A 12,711-nucleotide genomic window follows, 5' to 3' on the forward strand; every position below is an offset into this window, starting at 1 on the left:
GTTGTCATATATCATTTAGTTTGAATGCATTGCAAACTAATCAGTTATGATATCATTTAGTTGGAATGCATTGCAAATTAATCAATTTATGATATGAAAATACAGTACTTTGGTTTGTATATTAAATTAGCAATGCTATGCATACACCCTTGGTTAAAATGTATGGAGATCCCTTGAACTTTGGCTTATTTACAAACAGGCGCATGAACTTTCAATATAGGTAAAAAGATTTCTTATATTTTATCTAATAGTTTAATAGACCTCTATTCAATTAAAGTTATTAATTATACAATCGTTTTGGTCTTATATGTTTCATATAGTTTATTAAAGCATCAAAACACACAAATTTATATTTTGTATTCTAACACATATAAGAAAAGCCANTATACAATCGTTTTGGTCTTATATGTTTCATATAGTTTATTAAAGCATCAAAACACACAAATTTATATTTTGTATTCTAACACATATAAGAAAAGCCAAAAAAAATAAATAAATCAGTTTACCTTATTTTTCGATTGTCATGTTTAATTGTCAAAGTTAGAAGAGGAAAAATAGATTTTCTTTATATATATATTTTTAAGTCTCATATAATTATGTGCGCGACGTTCTATCAAAATGGCTATGAAATAAATAAATTCGCATGAGAAGAAGAGCCTATTGAACTATTTAATAAAGTTTAAAGGATTTGTTTATTAAAATTAAAAGTTCAGGCACTAATTTATAAACGAGCTAAACACTCGGAGGCTCTTCATATATTTTTCCCTTTTAAATTAAGCAGTGTTTTAAAAAATAACATAAGGTAAACATGTATAGAACTTATTGAACTATGCACTATTTTGATTTAGCTACTAAATCTTTAAAAATTTTGATTTTGCTACTCAATCTCACAATTTGTTTGATTTGAGGTAGTCGACTATATTTTGACTTCAAAATTTAAATCGTTGTTTATATTTATAAATATAGTCAATATATTTTATGCAGTTTTTACAACTATAAATTCATTAAAGTAAATAATTAGCCTATATTTTGAAGTCAAAGTGTCGTTAGCTGAATCAAATCAAACAAATTAAAAATTTGGATAGTAAAATTAAAATTCTAAAAGATTAAATAGCTAAATCAAAATTATCTATAGTTCATATAAATTTTGTACGCTTTTACCGTAACCAAATGAAAAAGATGCCACAGAACTTTGAAGAAAATGGAAGAAACATAAATACAACTAACCAAATCAAGGGAAAATATTATTTTTTTTTCCTTTCTTTTTTTATTTTTTTATTTTTTTATTTTTTCATTTGAGACAGAGAGAGAAGATTGTGAAATTTCATACGAGATGAACAAGTGGGAAGCTGAAATTTCATACTTCAAAAATAATCTGTTTCATATTTTTATTCCTAAATAAAATATTAAATAAGATTGGCATGGTCACTAATTTGGTTTGTTACTGGGCAAAAATATAAATTCTTATCTTTATTTTTATTTTTATTTCACAAATATTATATAGAGAATTAGGCTAGGTAGGAATGGAAATGGAGCGGATCTGGGGGCCGGAGGATTTCTCATCTCCTGCTCTATTTCTTGTTGGAGCGGGGCGGATTTGGGATGCGTTATTTTTTATTTTATTTTTTTCACGGATTTTTTGCGGGGTGGATCGGAGTGGAAGCGAATTGAAAGAAGAAAAGGATCTCCCATCCGGGACAGATTGGAGCGGGAGTAAATTTTTTGCAGATTTTTTACGAATCGGAGCAGATTGAAGGAAGAAAAGGATCATCCACCTCCTGCTCCATTTACTTGGCGGATCAGAGCGGATTCGAAACGGATTATATTTTTCTATATCTTTTTTTCCTACTTACTGTTCCATTCGGGACGAATCGGGACAGAAGCTCCACCAACCCGGATCCATTTGCATACCTAAAGCTAGGGGAGAATATTCGGCCGGTTCGATTTGTTTTTAGCTGAATTTTTCAATTTTTCAGTTTTCTGAGCTGAATATTTTAAACCGAAAACTAACCAAACTGAAATTTTTTTATCATACTATAGCCAACAATTTAAATTCATTGGTTTAAAGAATTCAAATTATTTTAATTCAAATTTAAGTTACGCTAAAATATTAAGAGGAAGCAATAACAAAAATTTTGTTAGATTAAATAGAAAATCTTATTTTATTTTTAAAAATATTTCAAAAGGCAACATGTAATTCAGTTTGTTCGGTTTCAAATTAACATCAAAATTGAACACCAAAAGTCAAATTTTAGATCAAACCTAACTTGTAAATAAAAAACCGGTCAAATCGCATCTTTTTTTAAAAAAAAGAAAGATAGCATACTATCTACTATAAATACTCTCGTGCATACAAAATTTAAAATATGTCATTTTAGCACTGTGTCAAATAAGTTCAATGGTCTAAGAATTTTGTTGACTTTTGACAAAAATATTAATAGTGATGACGTGACATGATCATTCCGTATTAAAAATCCTAATAAAAGTTTAGTGTCTTATGGTTTCATTTTTATCTTTTTATCAGTTTTTTCGTTAATATTTTATTAAATTATATATAAAAACTTTCGAATATCCCACCTAAATTTATCGAATATTCGATTTAGTACCCTTTAGTTTTAACTTTGTCATTAATTTAACGAAAAAAATTAGTGAAATCGGTAATAAAAAGATAAAAATGAAATCAGAAGACACTAAATTGATACACTTTAAATTACAGGATACTAAAGTGAGAAAGTGTGAGACCACAGGGGTGGTATTCGAAGTTTTCCCTACTTTTAATGATTTCTCTTTGATTTTGATACTTAAAAGTGTGCTTAAAGAAATTTAAATGTCTTAAAAATATATTATCTCAGCCTAGTACCATTAAAATTAATAAAAAATTCTAACGAAGAGGACCTATTTGAGACAAAACTAAAATGTAAAATTGATATTATTTAAATATTTTACGCATGAGAGTATTTAAAGCACGTGTTAAGTTGTTGAGAGACTTTTAATAAGAGTTTTTAGGCGGCTAATTCTATAAAAAAATTTTAATTGTAAATTTAGGTTTAAACGGTGAATGATTTATTATTTTTATAAAGCGGAGCAGCGAATAATTTACCACTTTCACCAAGGTTGTATATTTTATACAGCAAAATTCTGAGGATGTATAACATTAAATGCTAAAAATAATTTTATCCCTGTGAGAAAGCGGTTAACGATATATCGTATTTAAAAAATAGTGAATCATTCACCTTATAAGCCTAATTTTATGAATAATTTTTTTTGAATGACTGGTTATATTATTATAATTTTTTTAAGTCTATAGAAATATCTTTTTATTTTATAATTAAGCCTTAATTAATTGGACTCATTACCGGCAAGAGACAAGGGAGTGTGTTTGGTTTAAAGTCGAAATCGGCATCGAAATCGGAATAAGAATAAGTTGGAAACAGAATCAGAACGATTTGTTACCTCATTCTATTTGGTTCGCTAGCTGAATCAGAATCGGAATGAATCATTTCTATTATCGGTATTTGGTTCAGATAAATATTAGAAACATAATCAAATTAATATATCAATTTTATCTTTATAATATATTAGTTTAAATTCAAACTGAAAATTAAATATTAAAAATTTATGTCAAAATTTTAAAACGATATCAAAATTGTAAATATAATTTTTTAAAAAATTAAAATTTGAAATTGAACGAATAATGCAAAATATAAAACTACAATTTGATTTATTCAAATTCAAATTTAAAATTATTATTTCAATTTCAATTTCAATTTGAATCCATAAACTTAATTTAAATTTTAAATAAAATTTAAATAAAATTTTAAATTTTAAATTAAATTTAAATTTATAAATTAAATTCGAAATGTTTGATTGAATTCTAATNTTATAAATTAGATTCGAAATGCTTGATTGAATTTTAATTTCTAATGTAAGTTCAAATTAAAATTAAAATTTATAAAATATAATTTTTAAACTTAAACTTATATTTTAATTAAAAATAAGCTTAAGAAAAGTTAAATTTAATCCGAACAAATTCATTCCGCATCGATTCAATTTTCAATCCGGCCTCCTCCTAGGCCTGATTGAAAAAAGAGATAATTGGAAAATTTTTATTCACCCAGGAATCGAAATCTGAAAATTTTGCATATTTAATACGGACAAATGGATTCGTCCTTTTCGATTTCGATTTTATGATTAAAAATTGACGATTCAATTTTCAATCCGACCGCCTAGGCCTAATTGAAAAAAGGAATAATTGAAAAAATTTTTATTCACCCGAAAATCAAAATCAGAATAAAAATTTCGCATACTAAATACTGACAAACGGATTCATCCTTTTCGATTTCGATTTTAGGATTAAAAATGGGCGAACCAGACACGCCGATAAAGTATTTATTTTTATTTTTATATTAAAGAAACAAAAAAAAAAAAAAAAACGTGTGGACTCGGATGAGAGCTCCTTTGATGTTACTCAGAGCCAGAAAGAGCATCAGCCGTTGATTCCTGATCGGACGGCCACCAGAGGCCGGGCGCCGCATCACCGTACGATTAAGACCAGGGCCAATCGATCAACGGCTATTAATTGAGTGGGCCCCACGAAGGGCCCCCTCGTGTGGTTGGTGGATTCAATTTGGTCTTTGGAAAATCCCACAACATGGATGAGCTCTTCTTATTATTATTCGTGACCAAAGATTATTTCGACCCCCTTTTTTTTTTTAATAATTATTGTTTTTAATCAAAATCATAATGTCTCCATAGTCCCTGGACTATATCAGAATTGATATTCAGTCCCTCTACTTTTTGTTGTAATAATACTTTATTATTGATTTAATAATAATATCTCTTCTTGTTCACTGAAAATAATGTTGTGCCTTTAAAATTGTTTATTATAAGATAATGGCTCTTGAATTTTAAGTATAATATTAAAGTACAATTTAAAAGAGGTATAAGGACTGAGTAGAAATTTCAGAAATATACAGGGACTTGCGTTACATTTTGTTCANTTTTTTTTTTTTTTGGCCTTTTCCACCATCTCCAAAGCTTCGACCTTTACCCTTTCTCCTCCCCCTCCTCCTCCCCTTTATCCCCCTCACCCCCACAAATTCGCTCTCAATCTCCCACGATTCTCAGTTATCGATCGATCTCCTCCTCCATTTAATCCTCGATTGCGTTTTCCGCGTCCCATTTCCCCCGATTCATGGCGAGAATCGCCCAAAACCCTCCTTTTTGAGGCCGATTTCGCCTCTACGTTTCCTCGAATCGCCCTCGATTCGATCAACCCCCTTGTCTAAATTTTACGGCTCAAAATCGTTTCTGGGTTCTTATTTTCTCCTCAATTCGTCGCGCAAAATCGTTCCTTTCGCGCTCTCAGCTTCAAATCCCTCTTTTTTTTTGCCCCGTTTTTGTTTGATCTTTGTCCTGTTCAATCTCCGTTCCCGAGCTCCCTAATTTCCATTCTAAAAGCTGCTTTTTTCTAACCTTTTCCCTTTAATTTCTTCTTTTTCGCACTCTTTTTTTGTTTGTTTGATCTATGTTGTACTCAATCTTAGTTCTCTAGCTCCATTTCTTATTAGGGTTTAATTTGCCCTAATTTCCGTGTTAAAAAAATTTGCTTTTTTGTTTCTCCTTCAATTTCTTCTAATTCTCTCCATCTTTTGTGTTGAAATTTGTTGGTTTCTTTTGATCTTCTTCTTCTTCTTCTTCTTCCGAATTCAATGGCAGGAGAAAGCTGCAACCTTGGCAAAGACGATGCCGAGATCCTCAAACCCTCATCTTCTTCTTCTTCTTCTTCTTCAACCTCCCCTTCTCCTCCTCCACCCACCCCTCCATTGTTTCTCAAACCCTGTGAGGATCAGCTCCCCGCCGAAAAGCCCAAAAGCCCTTGTTCTGAGCCTTCTTTTCCTGACCCCCACCCGTGGAAACCCGAAGGGGAAACCCAATCCCCTGTCAAGTCCATCAATCGGTGCCTAATTTGCCGCAAAAAGGTCGGGCTCACCGCCTTCCGGTGCCGCTGCGGAGACCTCTTCTGCGGGCGGCACCGGTACTCCGATGCCCACGATTGCTCCTTCGATTACAAGGCCGCGGGGCGGGAGGAGATCGCGAGGAACAACCCCGTGATTAGAGCCTCCAAGATCATCAAGATATGAGGTCGACAAATTTACGCTTTTGCCGATCTTTTTCATGCTAGTTTAGATCTTTAATGCTCCATTATATCCATCCCTATATTATTATCCTTGGTTTCTGTCGAAATTTGACGCGCCCAATTGGAACATCATTGTTATTGATTAGTATAGTTGTAATTGTTGGTGTTAGTTGTTAGAAATCAACTATCTAATTCATTTGCTAAGCCTTATTATCTATCTCTATATATTTAATGTTTATCTTCATATAACTCGTATCGGCTTTATTTTTCTCTGATGTATCACGATTATTGGTTATGTAGCATTTGATATAATTGCTATTCATAGTAAAAATATATGAAGAATAGAGAATCCCACAATTGTAGGCCATTTTGAAATGGGATCTTGAACTTCAAGTTCTTTTATTGGCGCCCGCTCAACTTTAGTTTGTTTTGGTTTGGGATGTTTGGCCGATCGAATTGGGAATTAATGTAAAGTAATTAGTGGTTTCATCAAATTCCACTGGTTAATCTACTTTTCAGCTGAATAAACCGCCAATTTGTCACTAATTAACGACTAATAGCTGATTGAGCTATTAATTTTGATGAAATCATGAATTTGATTGGCTACAATAACTCAAATCAAAACAAATGGGAGTTGAGTGCAGTTTATGATTCTTTTTTTGAAATGGCCTGAGTTGAAGAGGTTTTTCTCTATGCATTTTAACCTATATTCTGTACTTTTATTCTGTATATAATTTAAATTAGGAACCAAATTCTAGTTATTGGCCTTGGATGCTCGGTATTAAGTTTGGGATTCAAAATTTCGTGTTACGACACGCTGCAGTAGAAGAAATAGTTGTTTATCTTTGCGAAAGCCCTTCTACTACTTTTGATTCCCTTTTATTAGTGATTTGTGATTAAAGTAACGAATTTGAAGCCAACATCTGGGAAAGGAATCTTGTTGCCACAAAAACATTTGAGATGCCCAAATCACTGGGAACTAAAAAAAACAAAGTCATTACCCAGTTTATGTTCCCATCAAAGTGGAGTCCTACCACTTCGGAGAGAGGAAACCAAAGAGTGTTTGGTGATACTATCAACCTTCAACACTATTGCGAATTGCAAGTAGTGGCCGCTCTCGAGATTCAACAACTGAGAACCGAAAAACCAAGAGTTTTTACTATTGCAACAAACAATTCCCCCAACAAAAGGCTCGAGAGCAACTATCGGAACTTTACCAGCGGCAAACGAGGTAGAAGTGCTATATAGTGGTTTTAGCTTTCTTTGTCGGAGTGTCTTTCGAAACACAATAGCAATCTTTCTTCTTCATATGGTTTGAACATAAATGATTGTCTCTATCATTAGCTTACACCGACCGATTCATGAAATTGAGAGAAACATAGGAGTTCCGTCATTTATCGTGCTCGTAGTGGATATAAGTGTTTGACGCACAGCTTAAATGCGTGAAACTTATCTAAATTTTGATACATAGGGGTTGTTTGGTTGGATGTAATTAGAAAAATAGTATAGTTGGAAAAGCATGCAGTTAGAAATACAGCAGTTACGACTGCATGCTTCTTGTTTGGTTAGATGCAGCAGAAAGTACTGCAATTAGAAATAATTTGTTTGTTTGCATATTTTTTTAAAAAAATTGGTAAATAAAGAACTTATCCTTATGCTGGTTGGCAACACCTATACTCCAAAAAAGCTGATGTATGTACATATTTGTCTTTTTTAGCCTAAAGAAATCAGGCAAGTTGCCTCTTAATGTAGCCACCCAATAAAGGATTCTGTTTTGTTCCCAAGCTGTTAAAGCAGTACTTCTATGTATGTGTTACCTGTTGCCTTAAAAGAAAGGGTTAATTGCATACAAATTTCTGCAAATATAGTGAGTTGTAAATATATTTCTATAAAGTTCAATTTTTATACGTTGTTCCTACAGAAGTCTTAATGTTTTCAAATATGTCCCGCCGTTAGGATCTGTTAGAAAAAATTAGTTAACCATAGGTAAAATACATAACTCTAGTTAGTTAAAGGAAAGGGTTAATTGCATACAAATTTCTGCAAATATAGTGAGTTGTAAATATATTTCTATAAAGTTCAATTTTTATACATTGTTTCTACAGAAGTCTTAATATTTTCAAATATGTCCCGCCGTTAGGATCTATTAGAAAAAATTAGTTAACCATAGGTAAAATACATAACTCTAGTTAGTTAATAAGGTGAATAGACCTTTTTATTTTTTTTTATTTAACGATTGGGGCTTTTGGATCGATATATTTGTGATGGCAAAAAAGTCATTTCACTTATAAAATAAATAATATTTTAACGATAACAAATTAGAGGGACATTTGAAAATATTAGGATTTTTGAAGGGACAACATATAAAAGTTGAACTTTATTGAGATATATTTGCAGATCACCATTTTGAAACTTCTAATTCTACTGCACCAAAAATTTAAAAAAACCATTATATTATTGTATTATTGTTGTTGTTGTTGTATAATATTATTACTTGAACTAAGACTTTTTCAAATAACAATGCTCCCATAGTAAGAGAAAGCAAAAATATCTAAATATACCCCTTAAAACTTAGAAAATATCTAATTTATCTCTGGTTTTCAAAGAAAAATGCAATCATAATTCAAAAAGTGGAGAATGAATTTGAAAAAGAAAAATGCAATAATAATTAAGAGAAAATAGACCCTTCACCAAATAATTGGAAAATATACTCTCAAAAAGAGTTGAGTTCGAATAATTTTAAAAGTACCGAATTGTTATTAGTACATCCACATCATTTTCAATAATGGGGCATTTCGATCGTCGGCGAATATAGTTAAATATGATTTACAGCTAGTAAAATTTCTATAAAAAATCAAATTTTGTACTTTTAGTTGTGTTTAATTATCATTCAAGTAATTCATATTTAATAATTTTCAACAACATATATAAATTCTGTTTGGGACGATACGATCGCCAGGAAAAAATAAAAAAAAGAGTTAAAATACAAGACGCCCTGCTTTAAATATTCCTTTGTTATTTTTTTTTAATTCTGATTTTTAAAAATTTATATTATATTCTTTTCAAATTTTAAAAATATTTTTAGGGATTCGGTGTTAATTGACCGGGCAAAATGATCAAATTATCTGTACTTGTTTTATGAAGAAATAGTTTTTTAAGAGTTCGGCCGCTGCACTATCGATAGTACGGTATTACCAAGTTATTTTCGATGATACGGCTTTCAAATCGATGATCGATGCTGTTAGATTTTATCTACACTATTGAAAGTATTAGAAAATTAATTTCCATAATTTTTCGACATGATTCACTTATCAAACGAGTAGTCTTAAAATAAATAGTGAAAAATAAAAAATTTATAAAAATGATGATAAAATACCTAAATTTAAGACTAGATGTATTGTTCTTACTCTAATCTGGAAAAAATATTTTATAAAAATTTTATCAAATTTAGATTGTTTTATACCGATAAATTCACAAACGTATTATATCGCCTATTAAAATTGTCAAATTTGAGACTTTTTTTATCACAAGCCAAATAATATTAAATAAATATAAAATTTAGTTTTTAAATACTTTCAATAGTATAGATCAAGTTTAACAGAACCGATTGTTGATTTGAAAGCCGCATCATTAAAAATAATTTGGTAGCAGAGAAGCCTCAGTGCAACGTATAGCAGCCTAGCTCAGTTTTTAATATATTCATGTTATTTTTAAGGACATTTTCGTTCATAAAAAATTGATGAAATAGTGACGGAATCTTGATGGAGGAAAGCTACGTACATTAGTTTGAAATTTTGAAGGGTTAAAATATAGAATTTTAAAAGTCAGAGAGAAAAAATGAAAAAAAAAATATTTACAAAAAAATTATATTTTAGCCAAAACAAAATCAAAAAATTGTAAGTTTTGGATTTTAGAAAGTTCATGTGTCCATTTGAGCACCCCCATATCAACAAAAACGACTTAAAAAAAAAAAACCAAAAACTTAATATTTCAAAAAAAATTATATATTTTAGCTCAACTCTACCAATAATACTATCTTGATAACATGCAAAGACATGGAAAGGGATGCTTGATTGATTACAATAAAAGCGGTGTAAACTGTAAACTTCAATTTATCCTTATTTAGCATATTTTTACTTTGCCAATAATATAAAAAATTGTACTTAACTAGTATGAGATTTTATTTTTTTTTATTTTTTTAAGTACAAAATTTAGGGACCATTTGATTCGGAATTTGTAATATTCTAAAAATATTATATATGCTGTACTCAGAATGACAATTTTGTTACTAACTTATCACACCACTTAAATTGAGAGTTCGTTAAGAACTAATATATTCTTATTAACATACTACTAATAATTTTCACTAAGCATGATAATAAGGACCCCTCGTATTCCATGATAATCTAGTATTTCTTAGCCTAATATAATCTATATTGATTTCACTACTTTATTAATAGCTTTTACAACTATCCAACTTGAATTGAATGGTAACAATTTAAATATTTTCCATAAAAAATATGAAGGATTATGGAGATCTTATAAATTTTAAATCCAGCAGCGATGGGATAGCAAAATAGAGCTTTTTTAATATCATAGAACAGTTAATTATAACTTTCTGAACCATATAATAGTAAGTTAAACATAAGCGAAATCATATAAGTGTAAATTTTAAGTCACATAATGATAAGATAAAAATAAAAATAAACTAAGCTACATGAAGGAAAATTGATATTTACCCAAATTAAAAAGAAGAGACTACACTTAAAAGGCTAAACACACAAATATTGCTACTACTCTCTCTCTCTCTCTCTCTCTCTCTCTCTAAAATAGGGGGAAAAAACATGTGGTATCAAAATTTTTCAATGATGGCCTCTAATAGGCATCAGTGGCTTGTTGTTGTGTTTACAAATATATGTTTAAACCTATTATTATTTGAGGGCTTTTTTTACATATAGTCTCCTCAAAAAAAAAAAATGATAAATAATCCTAATAAATTTATTTTTCATATATGATTCTTTTTTTATCATGCGAGTACCACATTGGCAATTTTAAATTGAATACAGTAATTAAATCACCGTGTTTAAACACAGTGATTGAATCACCATATTCATATTCATATTTTAGCCCCTTCTTTTAATTTAAGGATAATAAAAAAATACAAATAAGAACACAGTATTCAATCACTGTGTCCAAATATAAATATTAAATTTACTGTGTTCAACTTAAAAATATTATCTAAATACATATATGATAAAAAAATAATTATTTATGCAAATATAAATTTATCAGGACTATCGTGAAAAAAAGTTTGATGGGACTAAACACAGAAAAAAGCCATCATTTGAAGTACTACATCAGTATTCAAGTGCTCTCATTAGAATTAGAAAAGAAGGTTCAATTATTGCATATGGGAACCATGTCAGATTTGCAATTATTTCAATTACAGTAGTAGTTTGAAAGAGTAATTTTATATAAAGAAATAAATTTCTCTTTTTAATATTATCTCAAGGTGTGTTTGATTGGGATTATTTTGGCAAGATTGCATGCAATTCTATCGAGATCATTGCGTTTGGTTTATCCAGTATGTAATCTGGTCAGTAATGCAGCAGTATAAATAGTACAGAATTATATAATAAATATTACTGAGTAAGTAGTGAATATTTCGTATTACTAGTGGCGAGTTATCTTACATTAGGTAAAATTATAAATTTATCTGTCCAAACCCCCAAACATTTTCAATACGTCATTTTTAAACTATTAATTTCAATTTTTAAATTGTCAATTTTAAATTTTAAGTTTCAAATTTTAAATTTTAAGTTTCAAATTTTAAATTTTAAATTTTACTTTTTAAATATCAAATTTTACTTTTTAAATTTTTAAATTCAAATTTTAATTTTCAAATTTTAAATTTGAAATTTGGAATTTTTAATTTTAAAATTTTAAAATTTCAAGTTTCAAATTTTAAGTTTCAAGTTTCAATTTCAAATATTAAATATTAAATATTGAATTTTAAATTTTAAACTTCAAATTTAGATTTTAAATTCTAAATTTTGAATTTCAAAATTTATATTTAAATTTTAAATTTTAAATTTTTAAATTTTATATTTATTTTAAATTAAAATATTAAAACTTATATTTTTATTTAGATTTAAAATTTAAAATTTAAAATTTAAAACTAAAATGTAAATTCAAAATTTAAATTATTTAAAATAAAATTTAGTAAAATTATTATTTGTGATCAGCAAAATTTTTTTTATCAAATATAAAGGCAATTCTGAAATAGATTATATTTTGTTGTTAGGATTACTTAATTTTATAAACTTAACTAAATATAGAAATGCTATATACATTGCAATCCAGCATTATATTACTGCATTAAATCAGACGCGCTAATTAACATGAGTAGTAGTCTAATTCAGAAATTCAAAATATCTAGATATGTCGAAATAAGCTGTAATGTTACATAACGCGAACCAAATAAGCTGTAATGTTAAAAAAATCTCATCATTCTATACATATAATAAGAGCAATGCTATAGATACACTCCAAAATATGGTATATATCTTGCA

General features: G+C 29.0%; 1 protein-coding gene across 1 annotated transcript; it reads left to right on the top strand.

The window, feature by feature from the left end:
- LOC109726857 (zinc finger AN1 domain-containing stress-associated protein 15-like) lies at nt 5,008–7,794 on the top strand. Its single transcript, XM_020256675.1, has one exon. The coding sequence runs from the start codon at nt 5,712–5,714 to the stop codon at nt 6,141–6,143; it is 432 nt and encodes a 143-aa protein (XP_020112264.1). The 5' UTR covers nt 5,008–5,711; the 3' UTR covers nt 6,144–7,794.

The sequence above is a fragment of the Ananas comosus genome, linkage group 21, assembly GCF_001540865.1.
Source record: "Ananas comosus cultivar F153 linkage group 21, ASM154086v1, whole genome shotgun sequence".
Classification (NCBI taxonomy): domain Eukaryota; kingdom Viridiplantae; phylum Streptophyta; class Magnoliopsida; order Poales; family Bromeliaceae; genus Ananas; species Ananas comosus.

Excerpts from the sequence above, each read along its gene's own strand:
- LOC109726857 (XM_020256675.1), top strand. The coding sequence starts at position 5,712 with ATGGCAGGAGAAAGCTGCAACCTTGGCAAAGACGATGCCGAGATCCTC.